The 18,973-nt window shown below is 41.6% G+C and overlaps 1 protein-coding gene across 7 annotated transcripts in view; it reads right to left on the bottom strand.

Annotated features, from left to right (window-relative positions):
• LOC105932410 (dystrobrevin beta) overlaps positions 1-18,503 on the bottom strand; it is a 36,611-nt gene extending 18,108 nt beyond the window's left edge. For 3 of the 7 annotated variants that reach the window (XM_012871570.3, XM_036150414.1, XM_036150416.1), the window contains exons 1-3: positions 18,393-18,503; positions 13,634-13,758; positions 4,281-4,355 (exon numbers count right to left, since the gene is read on the bottom strand). In XM_012871570.3, coding sequence (XP_012727024.3) covers positions 4,281-4,355; positions 13,634-13,758; positions 18,393-18,413 — 221 coding nt within the window. In that variant the 5' untranslated portion in view covers positions 18,414-18,503. Of the gene's footprint in view, positions 1-4,280; positions 4,356-5,551; positions 5,640-13,633; positions 13,759-18,392 lie in introns of those variants that run through there. The other 4 variants (XM_036150415.1, XM_036150417.1, XM_036150418.1 and 1 more) reach the window with 4 other exon arrangements.
• Between the last annotated feature and the right edge of the window lie 470 nt (positions 18,504-18,973).

The raw sequence follows: 18,973 nt of genomic DNA, 5'->3' as shown, positions 1-18,973 counted from the left end.
GCAGATTAATATTTATTACCAAACTGTCAGATATAGGGAACGACTCAACCACGCTGAACACAATGCGGCACCGAATCAAAGTTCCCTGGGAAACATTTAATTGTAAAAATCAATAAAACATTTTTAAATCAAAATTACAACAAAAGGGCTGAATAAAATTAGATGAGGTCTAATTGCTAAATAGAGTCCAGTAATTTAGTCTCGGTCTATATCCAGCTGTTCTGAGAAGGCCTCTGAGGTTTGTTAGGGAAGGTTAATGAACAAACAGCCCCATGAAGACCATGGAGAAAGTCCTGGAGAAGTTTAAAACAGGATTAGGTTATGTCAAAGGTACCGTCCTCTGTCGGCAGGTAGACACCTCTGCGCCCTGTCCGGTCCTTTAACCCCCGGAGAAGCGATTGCACGTTGAATAACTTCTTTTGAAGGAAATGATTCTCGAAACAGAAACCATACTTCAACACTTTTAATCTAAACAATCCAGAGAAATGGTTACAGATATCAGCACTGAGGCTGCTCTCTCGACAGTTATCGATACTGGAAAAAGGAAGAGTCCCAAATGATGGCTGCCTACATCTTTATAGAAGCCAAGCACAGCCCACAAATAATAGTAATAACAATGGAACATCACAACAAAACAATTTAATAACAATCACCAAAACAACAACAAAAAAACATCTCAAGCTTTGAACATTTGAGCACTATCCAGTCCTTCCTAAGAACGGGTGTGGCACGACTGCAAACCTACCAAGACATGGCCGGCCATTTAAACTGAAAAAGGATAGCATCGATCTGAGAGGCAGCCAAGAGGCCCGTGGTAACTCTGGAGTAGCTACAGAGACCCACAGCTCAGGTGGCACAAGCCGTCGACAACTTTTAGTCGTGTACTCCACCGATCGGGCTTTTGAAAGCAATCGTTTACGCACGGAAAGCCACAAGAAGTCCAATCTGTAGTTTGACACAAGCTTGTCAGGGGACACAGCAAATATGTAGGAGAAAGGGTTCTGCTCAGATGAGAGCAAAATGTAAGTATTTGGTCTACATACAAAACATTATATGTGGTAGAATTTAACAACACATAACCCTGTGAAACATGGTGGTGAGAGTATCATGCTGTGGGGTTGTTTTTCTTTAATAGGGACTAGTCTAGCTTTTTAATATAATTGCAGCAAAAAGTGACTCTACAAAGTACACAAGGACTCAAAATAAATACTTTTCCCATTTTTTTAAATCTAAAACCATATATCAATTACCTTCCTTCTCACAATTATGCACTACTTTGGGCTTATCAATCGCATAAAATCCCAATAAAACACGTTAAAGTTTGTAGTTGCAATGTGACAACATGCAAGAAAAAAAAGCTCAAAGGGTCTGACAAGGCTTCCATGGCACTGCATGTTCTCAGTGAAACACATAACATCCCTGTGATCCCGGTGACAGTCAGGAGGAAACATCACTTCAGCCATCTTGTCTTTGCCCTCAGCCCTAAATCCTTCATGTCTTCTCTTCAACTCTTCAAAAAACGTTTTTTTATTTTTTTTATTTTAGGCGCTGGTTGCTGCAGCATAGCAACGATTGTCTCCGGAGTTTCTCATCATACGAGTTGTTAGGGACTGCTAGAGGTTTAAGCTGTGATCAACTAAGACTGCAGATTAATCAAAAATATTCTCATTAATCAAACAAGCGCGGAAATCACAGAGAGCCAATGAACAACAAAACAGGGTAACCAGAACATTAAACATTTACAACCAGAGCGGCGCCTCGCACAATCGGTGCGGCGTTATTATAAAAGCCTCGGTATGACTTCACGCACTACTTCCGCCCTTCAAATGGCAGGTTGGCAGTCGCTGCGAGGTCCTCCAAGGCAACAGCATCCTCCGCAAGTGACATCTTCACAAAGCAGCACTGACTCACAGAGCAAAATGTCAAGACAAAGGTTATCGGGCTTCTGCATTACGGCCACGGATAGAGAAACCTAGGAGAGTGTCGCCTTCCCTCGCATCGTAGCTGCAACACGATGCCATCCACGGACCTCCATGGGTTCGGATGCAAGACCCGGTTTACGTCTTCCCTATTGTTAGATTCACCAGCTCTAATCCTAAAGCAGTCACTGCGCTGTGAAAATTAATATTTTAGTTCAGTTCTGCTCATCTCAATTAAATGTTAATATCTTTATAATTGATTCGTTTGAGTGTCAGATTCAGTCGATTTCAAAGATGTAGTAAAAAGACATTTTAAATTGGCTGGTTCTTTTTTTTTTTTTTTTTTTTTTTTTCACACTGCCAGATCCTTTTTCTCCCCCGAACAATTTTTCCTGCTGCCCTTCAGCTGACAAAGACCTTGGTGAAGGCTGATAACTCTCCCCACGGTGGAGCACCAGTGAAAATGAGACATCCACACCCCTCATTCACGGTCTCCCAGAATTTCTGACAAAGTCGTCTTGATTAATGCGCCGCAGGGGCTCCTGAGTCTCTGAGTGCTCTGATCTTGGGAGCAGAAGAATTGCTGGAAAGATGGGATGGAGCGATACAGCACACAGAAGGGGGAAATCTAATCGGCACAGACCCACAGGAGAGGTCGTGTTTACATCACAGCTCCCTCAGTGTGCCCTCCATCGCATGGATTCATAGCCACGGCGCTTCATTGCCGCCGTGAGTAAATAATAATAACAGAGCCGGCTCTCACATGAGAGGGGCTGAAATGAGGGGGGCGATCACGCTGCTTTTAGGGCCTCTCTTCGCCCGCCGTCAGCTCCCATCACCAGGCTCCGGCTCCGTTGTAAATCTCTCTGCCATGTCATCCTGTTGGGTAGGAGTGATCGCGTATTCATTGTGACAGCGTAGCATATTTTCGACTAAAAATACACCCAGAAGGTCATGCCGCTCGGAGGCAAAAGAAAAAGATTTTTTTGAGGGAACGGTAGGATTTGCTGTTCTTATTTTCCACTGATCAGATCAGATCAGAGACAATTTGAGCACAGGCTCAATTCAGGAGTGATTAAAAAAGGGTTTACCTGGATTTTGGGCAACTCACGGCAATAATTGACCATTTTTGTGCAGGAACTGCAATCATATATAAATGCTACAGTAACCATGAGCAAAAAAATGAAAAAAGAGGCCATCCACGCCAAAATTGACAACAAAAACAACAATTTCCCTGAGTCTGAAAGGGAATATATTGACAATAAAGGCATCAATCATATTATCTATATACCTTATATTTAATGTTATTTTGACATTAGAAGCTAAGCTTACAGTAGTGCATAGCTCTGAGGTGGCTTGCCTTGCCTTGCTGAAGAAAAGCAACCCCACAACATACTGCTGCCACCACCATGTTTCACTTAGGGAAGGGTTTATTAACTTTTTGCCACACGTTTAGCATGTATGGTAGGTCCAAAAGGCTCTGGTCTCATCTAACCAAAGCTCCCTTTTCGCACAGCGTCCCCTTCATGTCTTGTGGCAAACCGCAAACAGGACTTCTTACGGCTTTCTTCTTAATCACTTTCTTCTTCTTCTCTACTCTTCCGTTAATGCCAGACTTGTGGAGTGAATGACCGCTAGTTGTCCCGACGAGAGATTGTCCCGCATGAGCCGTGGATCTCTGCAGCTCCTCCAAAGTCTCCATGAATGTCTTAGCTGCCTCTTTTAATATTTCTTTAGCGATGTGTTGGTGGGATTTGTCGTCATATTCTGTTTTCTGATAACGGATAGAACAGTGCACAGTGAGATACCCAAAGCCTGGGATATTATTTTCTATCCGAACTTAAACGTCTCCGTAACTTCATCCCTGACCTGTTTGTTCCTTGGTCTTCATGATTTGGTCACTAATGTTCTCCAACAAGCCTCTGAGGCCTACAGAGAACAGCTGGATTTAGTCGAAGCTTAAACTATACAAAGGTGGAGTCATTTTCAAATGAAGTGCCTTCCAAAGACAAATGGTTTGCAAGGTATTTGTTTTCTAAGGAGTATCGGAGAAAGAGTGACTTAATACCAAATGCATGTCACGTTTTTCAGATCTACATTAGCTATGCTACGTTTCTCCGAGCTGCTACAGAGAGACCAAGCTGTGAACGTTCCCGTCCGGAGGAAAGATTTCTCTGGCATCTCACCCAATCGACTAAAAGGACCTTGGCAATGGTATGACGAAGTTTTTAGCAGTTTTGAAACTTTTCTACACGTCGGTCTACCTTAACACTCGCATCCGAGCCCAGATGTCTAGTCATTTTTTTGAGGATATTCAAGTTACATTTTCAAAAAAGACACCAGGCTCTTGGTTATGCTTACCTTTTGGTAGGAGTGGGTGCCCCAGAGGTCATGAGCAATGTGTCGTTCATGTTGACGGTCGCCGCTTTCGGCTGACTAAAACAAGACAAGATTACAGGTTTTTATTGCTACACTGCAGAGGTCTTGTGCTGCTTGACACCGGGAACGGGAGGAGGGATATTTGCATTTTTATCATTAATCATAAATCAGCTCCTCTATAACTTCAGCTTCATCCAGCTGTACTTAAGGAGGTGAGAGGGGAAGAGGGAAGAGGAATCACTAAGAACCACTGATTACGGTGCACCAAAAAAAAACAAAAAGAAAGAAAGAAAAACGGCAGCATGGTAGGACCGCTGTGATACAATCGACTTTACTGCAAACAGAGGCAGATGGTTTTTTTTTTTTCTTAGGCAATTAGCTCAAATCTAATTAACAAGTGCAAGAGCAACAAGAGCAAACAAGAAGTCTAATTAAAACACAAGTCTATATATATATAAAAAAAAACAACCAAAAACAGGGGAAGGTGACATTGCGGGAGGTGATGTGGAAGAGTAAACAAAGCCACACGGCCCAGGTGGTGTCTGGATTCATGGCGGGGCTCATCAGGACCACAGAGTCTCACTAACGGATCAAAACATCCCTCTGAAAACAGCGGCGGCTCACGGAGGCACAGAGGTCTGCCCTTCTCTGTGGCAACGTCCCCTGATTCTGCCCCTGGTAGTTCATTCTAGTTACTAACCTCCATTTGGTTTAATTTCATTTTCATCTTTCACTACAACATAAGGGGTAGAACACTGTGGAGCCCCCCGTGCCCCCATCTGTGCTTACTGGTCCAAGAAGCAATCTATAGTTAAAGGAGGATATTTACATCCGGAGAACACAGTTATTAATAGCATACCGTTGTTGCATTAGTCTCCTTATAAAACAAAACACAAACCAGAAAGACACATTTCCTTTGAATGAATAACAGGATTATCTGCTCACAGATACCACGAGGGGTGTGATGTGATGATTTTACGTTTCCCCCTCAACAGAGTGAATTAAAAAACACAAGTAAAAAAAAAAAATCATGTTTTGTTGTTTCACTGAAGCCATTTGATGCAACTTTCCCTTATCTACTAGGAGAGCAAAGAAAACGTGTCGGTGCTGGACGTCGCACACGCTGTCTGTGTTCTCCTTAGAAAGACTAAAAAGACAAACAGTATGCAAAAAGAAAAAGAAAAAAGTCATATGAAAAAGGTTTGTACGCCGCCACATCGAGTGCAGACAAGAGGACGAGGCACGAGACTTACCTCCGCGAGGAGAGAGAGAGAGCACCTGCCTCGGTGGCAAAACACATCCAACCGCTGCTGCTGCTGCTGCTGCTGCTGCTGCTGCTGCTGCTGCTGCTGCTGCTGCTGCCAGATGCCTAATCTGCCCTCAACTGAGCAGGCGAGCATCTCAATGTACTACACTGCTGCTGTCTCCAAGGAAACTCGGCAGTCACATGACTTCATGACGACGTAGATTTTCTGTGTCTCACTCGCGCTCCTTTTTATTTCCTCTCTGAGGCTTCGCTCCGTCTCTGTATTTTCACCTCACCACATGCAGACACGCTGCGAAATGCCATTCGCTTACAAGGAGGACCAAATACTAGCAAAATTTGTCTTATTTAAAAACGTGTGGTTTGCGACCATATTCACGGTTGCCTGTCTTAACTCCTCCCTTTACCTTCTGCGAGTTACATAAATCAAAAGCTCCTCAGCGCAAGCCTTCTAAAAATAATCTTCGGCGCTTTCTGAATCTATTAATGCAACGCCTGCGTAAGAGCACGGTCCAATAAAAACAGCTTATCCTGATGTTTAGGTTTGAGTACTTTTTTTTTTTCTTTCCAAAAATAAGTCAGCATCTAATATGCATCCCTACTGGCTCACACAACTGCCTGCAGATCTGTGGGTCGTTACCTATAAAACGCGGCTGGAGGACATGCGGCCCAGACGTCTGTTCGGTGACTCAGAGGTCAACCTTCAGGCACTAAAGGATCAAAGCCTGCAGCGCGCCAAGGCCCGCTGTAACTGCTTCTCGTGAGTGAAATCACATCATCAATTCTGTCATTTGGCCGTGGCGAGCGCGGGGAAATTAATTGGATGCGTCGTCTTATGGACATTGATGACTCTAAATCAATTAACTAACGACTAAACTCTATTGTCACAGGGGCTTTATCTCACCACCATGCACCTCTTTTCACTATTTTGTATTTTTTTGGGGGGCTTAGGGATAAGGTTTTGGGCTTCCCAAGCAGCGGTGGTATTGACAACATTCTCCTAAGCTGTCAGTTTCTTATAATAAGACTGAATGAAGTGATAAATAAAGAAAGAAAATAGCCCTTAGCCAGGACAATTAACAGCACATAATTATAGCACTTTTTACCCCCCATCTACTTAATGTTTATTCTGAGGGTAAAATGATGGATTGTTGACACGTGCTGGCATGATTGAAGCACGTTTGTCTGCTTAACACCGGCACTGGAAGCAGAAGGGTGCTGCTTTGTCATCAGGACATTTAACCTGCACTGATTGGTTCATTAATAGCCTCACCAAACTCGGCGGCACGAGGATTTGGCTTATTTCCAGCAAACATATGACCAACCACGCATTCACCCACACCTCTCATACATTTGAAGCGAGGTGGTGGAACGGGCCTGTTCGTTTCTGACTAATGGAAACACAACCAACCGCTACCCGCGGCTAAATACGCCGCCTTTAAAACACCATGCCATCTTGGTACCTGCACCGGTCAAAACCTACACAGTTGTCCTATAGCTCAGTAGACGCCATGCTCTCTTCCTTGATGCTATGAATATTGACCTGGACAGTCCTAACTCATCAGAATTTCTGGCTTAGGTTCGTTTGACATACAACCGGTTCAAAGTCCTCTGACTCGCAAAGCCGTCAATTTTCCTCTCTGACGGACGGTCTCTCTTCTCCTGTTGAAATCTGAAATCATTAGAAGCAGGTCGCTGAATAGCTCTCACAAAGCAACCTCCTTGGCACAAACCAATCTGGGTTTATTAATGAACAATTCACCAAGACGGCTCTGTAGGTTGTCACATAAGCCTTAAAAGCAACGGCAGCACGATAAAAAACTAAAATATTATCGCAACTTATGGGAATTTTTTTTTTCTTCCACAAAGCCCTCAACTAGATGATGTTTGCTTCTCCACACCGAGGCTAAACCTCATAGGCGAGGAGCCCACATTTCCCATGTTTACAGGGAAATTCTGAAGTCTGTGAAGAACAATCTTAGTACAGATGTGATTTCTGAGACAGTAGCATTATGATTGGATAAGAGGACCAGCAATCATAACCTCGTGAGACCATCCTGATCTCGCGAGCTTTCAAGGTTTCACTCGCAGATCAGTCTGGATACTCTCCGTTAAAGAAAATTTGGAGCCGTTCACCAAACGAACGTCCAATCAGCGTTGGCTTTGAGGCGGGTTGAGGTGTGACGCAACGGGAAGCGCGACAGTTCAGTCTAAAGAACATGGCGGCTTCAGCCGATGAAACTAGCGTTAACGTGGCTATCGAGCAAGTTTTATCGGAATTACAGAGTATTTCTTTGCTGAGCTAACGAGCCTTTACCTGCAGCAGCAAGAGTAGCTTGGCTTGTGGTTGTGTTTTTGTCGTCGCTCGTAACAGAGCGACGACGAATCTGATTGGTTCATTTGGCCCGTCTATCACCAGCATAGGCCAATCAGCTAACCAGTATTTTCGCCCCTTCCCAAAATTACTTCAACGGAAGGTTTCCAGATGGATATGCGAAGCAAATCTATCTGGCGGAGTCAGGTAACAGCAATCAGGCCTTCATATTGGATTTAAGTTTTCCAGATTTGGAGCGATCTCGACGTTTTTAAATGGTCATGGAAATTTGCAATAGAAATTATTGTTCTTTGTACATAGAAGATGATGATTACTCACACAGGAAAGGAAGGATGGAGGCAGTGCACCACCAACGATCTTCCTGTATGAAATACAGACTTCATATGGAACAACCAAAGTGTTTCCAATGATAGTCACTGATGTAAAAGTAAAGAGAAGTAACAGCGAAAACAATTCAGTTTTTTTAAATCCACACTATAGTAGAGATTTTACCATTACTCTGCTTTTCCATTAGGCAAATTTGATAAAGTTTTAATGGCTCATGAAATAGCTGTCGTTTAAACAGCTGATGAATTTGTGACAGGAGCTGCTTCACGATGGACGGCGCCTTGAAACAAGCCTGAAAACCCAATCCTGAGAATCTCAGAATGATCAGTTACGTGGCTTAAATGTCTGTTTTTATGACTTTGATGAATTTTGCATTGACCAGGAGACAACTTTCAATTTTAAGGCTTGGATGAGTGTTTTAAAAAAAATTTATGAATTCATAGTAAAGGGAAATTTACTTACAGAATATAAAATGTGGCACACGATTTAAAACAAAGCGTGTATTAAATTGGAATGCAAAGCATAGATAATGCCTGCCGTTTCACTTAAAATCCATTTTGGCAGAAGCAGAACTACCTCCGAAGGTAAGATACGTTTTCAGACAAACAGACAGCGGCTCCCAAACCGGCATCTCCACTTCCAAAACACAAATCCCCAAGAATCCGCCTGACAGTTTGAGTGAGGAGAAAAACTCACAGCTCGGTTCTCGGTTCTAGACTTCGCTTCAGACGCCAGTACGTGTTTCAAAACAGCACGAGAACAGCAGCACTTTGTCAAAGGACGTCGTGAAGGTTTGGACAGCAGGGGAGCTCGCGTCACTTCCATTTGGGTGGCCTGATCAAACCTGACGCTCTAGCCTGATTCTGCCATTCGTTCTCACAGAGGCTTTGTCAGCTCTCTCACACTCACACACACACACACACACACACACACACACACACACACACACACTCACACGCTATAACGGTGACTTATAATATGAAAGGGCACCTCATCGAAGTTAACGTTTATCCAACTTGGCAAAGTGCGGCTCAAGTTTTAGAACCCACATCGTAGGCTAGTGTTACTCTTTTTTGGGATCAATGTCGTTAAGCAAATGTGAGGAAAGAAAATGGAACTCATCATGTGAGGGAATCAGTAGGAGGAAAACACTCTAGAACCGTGAATATTATGGTGACAATTCAACCACTAGAGCTTTAAAAATGCCCATTAAATATGGGAATGATTTGTTCTGGGTCAGCTATCTATCGCCCCGTGGCAACAAAAGGGGAAAGGGGTTTCAAGATATAGTTAGGGTTTACATTTTTATAAACCAAGTGATTTTAGATGCATTTTGTAACTATTTTATTAGCAAAGCAAGGCTCAAAGCTGAGAGCCAGTTTTAGTTTTTATGTCGTACCAAGGTCCCCTTCATACCAGATTAAAACTGCCCCATGGTTTCCCCAACATCAACACTGCTGGATTGTGGCACATCTAAAAAGCCTAATTCCAATTTAAAGAAAAGCATGGCATTATTGAGCTTTCAGGGTTTGCCAAATAGCTTTCATGCTGGTTTTTTCTCCATCCATGAAGCTATCCTACCAAAGCACTTTGACCTTTTTAAGAAACACAAAACAGCTATGATATTTCTGACTGAATTAAACAACCCTTTAACAGAAAATCCCAAAGTAGTGGTGATGTCATTTTAGGACCCGTACCTCGGTTAGATAAAAGTTATTCACATAGCAGCCTAGGCCTTAAGAGAGCTCCTAAAGTGAACAAATGTTAGGAGTGGTGAGGAGGTCTTTTAGCCAGCCAAGAGTGCCTTAAGATGGTGGAAACAGAGAGAGCTGATGGGCTGATCCACCATCTAACCAGTGGAGGAAATGAGCACATACACTTCTTTAATAATCATTCAATTATTAATATGTAGATAAGATAAGCTTCATCATCCCTGTAGAGGGAAATTAATTAGTTTCAGCGGCCCGATGGGTTAAAGGTGCGGCTCTCCGACAGTAAGGAGGGACGACTCTATCCACCAGTCAAATGTCTGCTCCCTGGTGAACAAAACGGACCAGCATGCCCTTCTCAGCACAAGAAACTCTGACTTCCTCTGCTTCACTGAAGCCTGGCTTGAGGAACACACCTCTGACCGCTTCCAGCTGTTTCAAGAGGACTGCAGCACGGCGCTCTCTGCGAGCCAAAGGGGAGGTGGAATCTGATTTTATGTAAATGAAGGCTGGTGTTCTGATGTCACACTGTTATAGAAAAACACGTAGCCCTCACGTGGAGTCATTTTTAAATAAAAGTCAAACCCTAATATTCACTGAGCGAGTTTGCTTTGTTTTATTCTGGCTGGTGTTTACATCCCACCACAAGCCTGCATTTCAGAAGCAGAAAAAACAGCTGGATGACCTGATAGCAGACAGGCAGAAAAAAAAAACAGCCACTCTCTAATCATCGTTCATGGGGTTTTTAACGGCATAAACCTCTCAAATGAACTTCCAAAAGTACAAACAGCACGCTGAATGCCCCACTGACTGGCCTCCATGCTCCCCTGACCTAACTCCAACAGAACATCTCTGGGACGACATGTTTGTGTCTGTCTGATGCTAACTGGTTGCACCTCAGGCTGTCCAGGAGCTCCGTGATGTCCTGGTCAGGATCTGGGAGGCGATCCCCCAGGACACCGTCTGCATCTCATAAGGAGCATGGCCAGACGCTGTCAGGCTTGTATACAAGCACACATGGGGTCATACAAACTACTGAAGATCATTTGGAGTTGGTGCAACGACATTTCAGCAACTTGCACCAGCCTGCTGCATCAGGTTTTCCCTGTCAATTTCTCTCTGACTTTGGATTGAGCCCCCTGCGGGCTGATGTGGCATCCTTTTGTTCCTCGCACATTCGCCATTCCTTATCTGGATGGATATGCAGCGTGAGTTTCATTCCAATTGAGAACTGGTGTGTTTTCAAAGGGTTCCTTATATTCTTTTGTGTATTTTGGTTTTGACACGATATGATAGATTTTAATATGATGCAACATAATACATATTGATGTAATACAACACAATATGATACATTTTGATGCGACTTGATACAAAATCATATATATAGATATGATACCCTATGTGATAGGGGTTCTTACGATATTTGCTAAAGGTCTGACATAGTGCGATACATTTAGATTTGATACAGCATATGTTTTACATGACGCCATATGACTGTGTATTTCAATGTGATGAGGTAATATATGGCACGATATCATATGACGGCACAATATAGTTTATAGTGCCTTTGGGTGAAATATGTTCTAGACTCAGCATTGGCCAATAAGCTTTCTATAAATACACTAATAATATCAGGCCTAAATGGGGTAAATTACTAAAATTACTAAAATAAAACCACCACACGTAGTTAAAAGACAAACATAGGCCCTGGAGTTTGTGAAGGACTACAAAAAAGACACATGTATTGACGTTTAGGTGAGGATTCGCAGGACTTTGTGATGTACAATATTGTCTTTAGAGAAATAATTACAACCCATTGCAGGAACGCTGATGATAACCTTGCAAAACTTAAGAAGAAGTTAATAGCAACAATGAAATGAACACGTTTTTCAAAACGGTCCTTGAATATGATAACAACAAAGCGTTGGCACAAAAAAAAGAAAAAAAAGAAAATCCGAAATAAAAGAAGCGCCCAATCTGTAAGGCTTATAAAATCTCTTTCCTTTTTTCTTCTGGGAACCACTTCTTTCCCCCCAAAATTGCCGCCAGTTTTTTTATTTTGTTACTATATTTAAGGCTGTGACCACATTTGTTTCCGAACAATAAATCAAGAAAAAACATATGCTGAATTAAAGATCTATGTTCTCAAAAAACAAACGTCATAAAAAAAAGAACAAAAGAAAAAAAAAGAGCAACCAAATGGATAAATGCCTGCTGAGGGCATCGGAAAGATATTATCCAATGTAGTCTCGGCCTTGTTTTTCTTTTCTTTTTTATCACTAAATTAATCTTCTTGTGTGATGTAATTTCATGCTACACAGCCTCCGTTGCACAACCTAATCCAATTGCCTCATCTCTGAGTAGACGAAACACTCGGGTCCACAGTTTATTCTCCACGATGTGATGAAATATACATTTATGCAAATGTCACCTCCGTCTTCAGTGAATGACACGGCGGAGGAAAGAAGGAAAACTTCCTGCTAGAGGGAGGAGCCTGGATGCGAGAACCGATTCGGAGCTAATGGTATCCATCATGCAGGAACACGGGGCAAACAGGGGGGGAAAAAAAGTCTGTTTTTTCTGCAGTTTACTGAGCTACATCCTCCTGCTAAAATGCGGCTCTCTATCAATTACTCGCTGACACTTGCCTGCAGCAGCGGCATAAAAAGACAGCTTAGATTTATGGTTGTGCGCGGAATATGAAGGAGCTTTCCGTAATGGAAAAAAAAACCATAGGAGATGTAGAAAACTCTGATCAGAAAGTTGAGCTATTTCCGCTTTGTGCGCTGAATAAGTAAAGCTATTCGTCATGTCTTTAAAGCATTAACCTTGAGTTTTGCTTTGTGGCAACCAGAGGGCTTCCATAATTATCAATATCCATTTCTTTCTATCACGTTGAGCATATCTCAAGCTATAGAGCCAATTCAAGTTATCTCATTATAATGAGATACTATCTCATTATTTTGAGATACTATCTCATTATAATCAGATAGTATCTCATTATTTTGAGATAGCATCTCATTATAATGAGATAGTATCTCATTATTTTGAGATACTATCTCATTATAATCAGATAGTATCTCATTATTTTGAGATAGCATCTCATTATAATGAGATAGTATCTCATTATTTTGAGATACTATCTCATTATAATCAGATAACTTTTATTTATTTTTTTAACAGAGTGGCGGAAATGGGCTTCCATAGCCCAGAAATGGTGCTGAAGAAAAAAATTAAAACCAAGGGGGGCCTCAGCGATGTGCGCCGTGTGGATGAGTCGCAGCAGCGGAGGCTGATTCCACAAACCGGCCTGTTTTTTTTCAGCTGAGATGTAAATGAGCGTGCAGAGTTTAGGACAGCAGCAGAATATAACGCATTTCCTATAATGCCTTGCAGGAGCCGCAAAGCCTGGAATGGGAGATTGATGCCGTCGTCCCGGATTCATTGCCAACAGATTGACGAGGACGGCCGAGGAGTCAGCGGCAGCAGCGCCTCAGCCTGCGCACTATATCACGTTTCCCCCCGTTAACAAATAACCCGGGACTAGACATCCTGGTGAGACGGCACACATCAGTCGTGTGATGTCGGCGTAATGGAAGGATGGAAGCCGTTACATGATGGCACAGGACTACAGATCATAAGCACATCGAGCCTTTACTGCGCTGTGGGCATAACTAATAGTGTGGAGAGTAGCACTTACACGGTGTGGGGGAGCTCCTGAGGTCTCTCGGCCTGCTCGGGGAACACGGGGTGCGGCGGCTCTCCGATGGGGACGCAGCCCAGAGATTTACTGATTGCGTGGCTCAGCTTTTTGGCCGGAGACTTCTGTGAAAGTGGGCAGGAAAGACAGCACTCGTCACCTGCTCCTGTGCACACCGGCTTACTTCATTTCAGAAACCATACCTAGGCATGTCTGCCCTGTGCAAGGTGTGGGTTAGCAGTGGTTCCTGCATACACGGTGCTGATTTAACGAGACGTTTTGGGGGAATCATATTCTTCCCAGCGACGCTTTGACCTAGAATTTCTGTTTGCTAGAAAATATTTTTACCAGCAAGTGTACGCTGGATGTATAATGGTGCATGTCCACATATATCATAAAGGTATTTCACTCCATCAAACTTTATAATTTTTTCATATTCTCTTTTACATACACTGTATAACTACTATTTTGTCATGGTCTAAATCAGAGTGAACCTGTTCTTTTTTTAGAATAAAATAATTTTTTTTGCCAAAGGCCCAAATAATGATGGTGAACTTTTTAGAGTTTTTTTTTTTTTATTAGACATTTATAAGCATCTACTTAGTCTTTCGTAAAATTGCCAGTGTGCCTCGGGTAAAATGTTTTGGGTATTCTTCTGCAAGCTTCTCAGAATAGCTACCTCCTGCCAGAACCGGTGTAAGTCCGTTGGTTTTGTAGCTATTTTGCTAACACGCACTTTTACAGCTCTGCTTACACATTTTCTATTATACGGAGGTCAGTACTTAGTGATCGCACACCAAGACATTGACTTTGTTCTCCTAAAGCCACTTTGTAACCAATCTGGCAGCATGTGTATGAACAAGGAAGAGCATCTCTCACGATGTTGCTTCAATGTTTCCCAACAATATTCTTCCATTTTGGTCATCCATTTTTCTAAATTACACCTTTTCCTCTTGCAGCAAAACAACCACTAAACATGATGTACCCACTAGTCAGGATGGTGTTCTCAGGCTAGCAAGGTTTAGCCTTTTTCCTACAAATGTGACGAAGGTCGTAATGGCCAAATCTCAAATTCAATTCAGTCTAATCAAACCACAGGACATAGGTCCAATAAACGTTGCGTCTTTGTCCCTTAGTGAATTCGCAATTGTGTTCATACTTGTATAAACTGATAAACATGGCACCTTCTGGCATCTGGAAATTGCACCATTCTTCTGATCTTCTCCTGATGTCACATTCTGAAGCAGCGTGTATGTGAGGTGTTACATTAAAACACATCCAAAGGCGTGCCTCCTGATGGCTCAAATGTTATCAATAAAGAATGAAGTGGTTATACTGCAACAATATCGACTTTTGGGCTTCTTCAAATTGTTTAAAGGCGGTGTAATTCTAGGGTATGTGAACTTCAGAGTTTTGTACTGTAATGGGGGAAAAAAACTCTCTCTAGTTTGGCATTTAGGATATCTGACCTAAACAAGTATATATATATATATACACACACAGATAGATAGATAGATAGATAGATAGATAGATAGATAGATAGATAGATAGATAGATAGATAGATAGATAGATAGATAGATAGATAGATAGATAGATAGATAGATAGATAGATAGATAGATAGATAGATAGATAGATAGATTTCTATCTATCTTTCTAGAGTTCTTATAATATGTACTCCTATAAATAACCAGCAGAGGGCGACATATATCTAATGATGCTGGGTTATTTTACAAGTCCCTCAAATACTACAGTGCTTGTCCCTTGATGTTGGGCCAAAGTGAGTATTTACAATGTTAGTCTGGGCTCTCAGTCTCTAGTCCTAACATTTCTTAACGCAGTTTAAAGAGGATTTTCCAAATGATGGTGTATCTCTGTGATAAAAAAGAAAATAGGGCAGGATGACTTTTTGAGCCTGGCCAAATTGTGACTGATCTGTTCAAAGGCAGTTGTGGTATAAAAAGTAAAATCTTATGTTTTAAATTATTTTTTTTGTGTGAATCTTGCATTTGTTCATTGAATGTTTGTATTTTTTGACTTTTAAATGTAAGAATTGGTCCCACTGATTTTGAGATACAGTGGATTTGATTATTGGAGCATTTGTGCTGTGTGGTTTAGATGCGTGCATTTATTTAGAAACTTCAGACAAACAAGGATTTCACAAGGATGTCCCCTGGACCCAGTGCAGGTGGTGGGACACAAAAGCACTGTAAGAAAAATCACATCACTGATGGAAAATTTCTCCCACGCCATGCATGTAGCTGACATCTGGGCTGCGTCCCAGATGTCTAAAGGAGCTTTTCTGCAGCTTGTTCCTCCCAGCTGCTGTTAGACTTTAAACTATCCGCTGCTCACAACAGACTCAATAACTGTTAACAACGTGTTAATGGTTGCACAGGTTCTGATCTGATCATGAATTGTTTACACTGACTCTCAGATGCTAAGGTACACTTGCACACACCTTAGCTACTCTGAGGTGTTGCTGTACTGCCAATGCATATTAAATATTATTGCATAGTATTGCTTATTAACATGTTATTATCTCATATTGCTCGGTTCTGTGAATAGGATGGTGTTTATTTATTTATTTTTACCTGAGTATGCGGTATTATCAATAATTGTGCAATGCTTATTTATATTTTTATATTGGCCTTTAGAACCAACTCTAGATCAGATTAGATTTTTTTTTTTTCATTACGAAAAATTCTGTGTAACTCTGTTTGTGTCTTTGCCGCTGTCACGTCCAAATTTCCCCCATGTGGGACAATAAAGGTCTTATGTTACAACTGTTCTTATCTTATATGCAAAATACAGATAAACGGGCAGGTTGCGACACATTTCTCCTACTGATGTAGACGTGAGGAGACACCATCCCGTTTGGCAGTGTGCCTTGTTTAGGGGTCAGCGTGTAACCGGAGGAGGAGGGAAATGAGGAGATAAATACTTGTAAATTATCTCCTCATTTCTCCTCAAACTAGTCTTCTGTGCCCCGTTTGGGAGTGCTTGCTGAACATAATGGTCGATATATATTCTAGTGTTAATTACGCTGCTCATGAAAAAAATTAAAAGATTTCGAAAGTGGATGCAATTTGCTAAATAAATCACACCTGTAACTTAAATTATGCAATTACAACACGTAGCAGAGGGTTTCGTTGCCAAAGCAGTTGTTTTAAATTTTAAAATATAATGTAAAAAGTGATGCAGGCTTGTTCCACAAGCTCTCTGTCAAAAACGTAACTAGAAATTGGAGCTCTGCAGTAAAGCGTCTCGGCCACAATCTTTCTGTCGCTGCTTCTCATCCTCTAGGTACGATGAAGAATCATAAAAGGGCATTTTAATGTGGGTCTAAATGTGAAGGAAATTGGGCACATTTTGTGAAACATCAAGTTCTGAATCGTTTGTCTAAATGTGTTTTGATCAACCCGTTCTTGTAATATTGTATTTGGCCAAAGGGTGCAAAAACAAAGCAACCTTTGAGTCGAATGGTTGTATAAATTAAGCTGTAGATGTGTGAAATATATGTGCTGTGTGAGTTGCGACCCTAAAGTCAAATTTTACAGTATTTCTAAAAAGTCTGTGGCAAACTTGGCTTAGCTGGAGATCACATTATGGATGAGTAGGAAAGACTCAAGCATTCTTTACTAAAGATTTCAATTCAATTCATAAGTACTTTATTTATCCCAAAGGGAAATTATGCTCTTTGTGGTGAGGTGATACTTTCCTTCTAGTTTGAGATAACTGTGAAAAGGTTTTAGGGCTACTATTGTTACAGTAAAGATAAAAACAAACAATAGCTGCCTTTAAATTGTATTTCTTATGTACATATCTTATTATTACCTTATTATTATGTTGTTGTAGTAATTTGTTTTTCATAGAATCTTCCTTATTGGATTCTTTTTTTTTCTCAGAAATATGAACTGCTGGATTTTCTCAGTGTGTGTTGTTTAACACTCGTGGTTGCAACTCATTTTAAAAACCGTTTAAGATCCATATTATTCATATCTGGAGAGACAAAAATGACCCTTTGGTCCTGTAACTTATTTAATCAAGGCGCTTAAATTTCTTGCAATGAAATGAACTATCCGAATAAAAAATGTCTTGCCTTTAAAAATCGACTTTATGATGCACTGCTCGGAGACTGAAATAAAAAAGGTGTCGTGTACGCGGAGCGCCTCGAGGCGTTTAGGGATGAAAACATGATTGGATTTTTCCATAAACCTTTTTATGAAGGAAGAGAGGCAGCTGGGACTCTGTTACAGTAGAGAAGCTGCCAAAACCAAACTGTTAAGGAGAGATGGGACCTAAATGCCACTTAGACGCTTCAGATTCATTTTAATGGGACATTTGTCTTTAGTTTTCAGGAACACATTGAGTGTAGCTGCATCTACCTAACCCACAATAATACTTTCAATCATGTCATTCTAGTCCTGAAGCCGGACGAGCTGTTGTCCTTTCCTGTGGAATTGGATATGGATTTAGGATCCTGGGTAATATCACTTCCCTGCTTTCAATTTATGACATCATGATTGAGCTCTAAGGGAAGGCGGTAACACAGCGACTTCAATCAATACAATTTCATTTTCAAAATAGCTAAACCTCATAAAACCCCCCTAAGATTGTTTCTGAAAGATCATTAACCGCATAGAGACAGCTGTTCCGTCATAAAAAAAAAAATCACTCCCCGCTCTTCAAGGCGTATTGACTTTTAGATTGTGCGGAGACGGCAGAGACGCGACGCCAGAACCGGATTGTTTCCTTACCCAGGACGAGTGCTCCTTCATTTGGTGTTGGTTACTATGGGGGCCGTTGGCGTGGCCGCGCCAGAAGCAGCTCTGACAGAGCTGGTAGCCATGGCACTGTTGGCACCGGTAGCGAAACCCATCATGCTCTCACTCCGGCAATAAGAACATTCGACCGGATGGAAGACTGCTCGAAAGACACACAAAAAAAAACAAATCGGGTTGTCACATCCGCGTCGTCACTGGCGTGAGAGCATCCCTCCACCTGTTCCCGCTGAAACATTTGATCATTTTGGTCTAACTAATGCCATATTGTCTATTTTCAGCTCGTGTATTACTTTCAACTGACAAGGGATCCTTTGAACTCAAGGAAAACAGGCTGCCGACGCAAAGAAACAAACACACCAGGGGTTTCAATAACATTTAGAAGGTAGAAGTCTAAATGTTGGGCAAATTGTTCTACACTCAAAACACTACTGCTAAATTCCATAAAGTGATAGACGTAACATACAATTTATGGAAGGATGAACAGTCTCTAATTTTTTATATCTGCTTTAGTTTTAATGGTAAATGGTAAATGGCTTGTACTTGTATAGCGCTTA

The sequence above is a fragment of the Fundulus heteroclitus genome, chromosome 19 (genome assembly GCF_011125445.2).
Source record: "Fundulus heteroclitus isolate FHET01 chromosome 19, MU-UCD_Fhet_4.1, whole genome shotgun sequence".
NCBI lineage: Eukaryota > Metazoa > Chordata > Actinopteri > Cyprinodontiformes > Fundulidae > Fundulus > Fundulus heteroclitus.
Note: the sequence above shows the minus strand (reverse complement) of the source record. Positions and strands in the feature narration are given on the sequence as shown.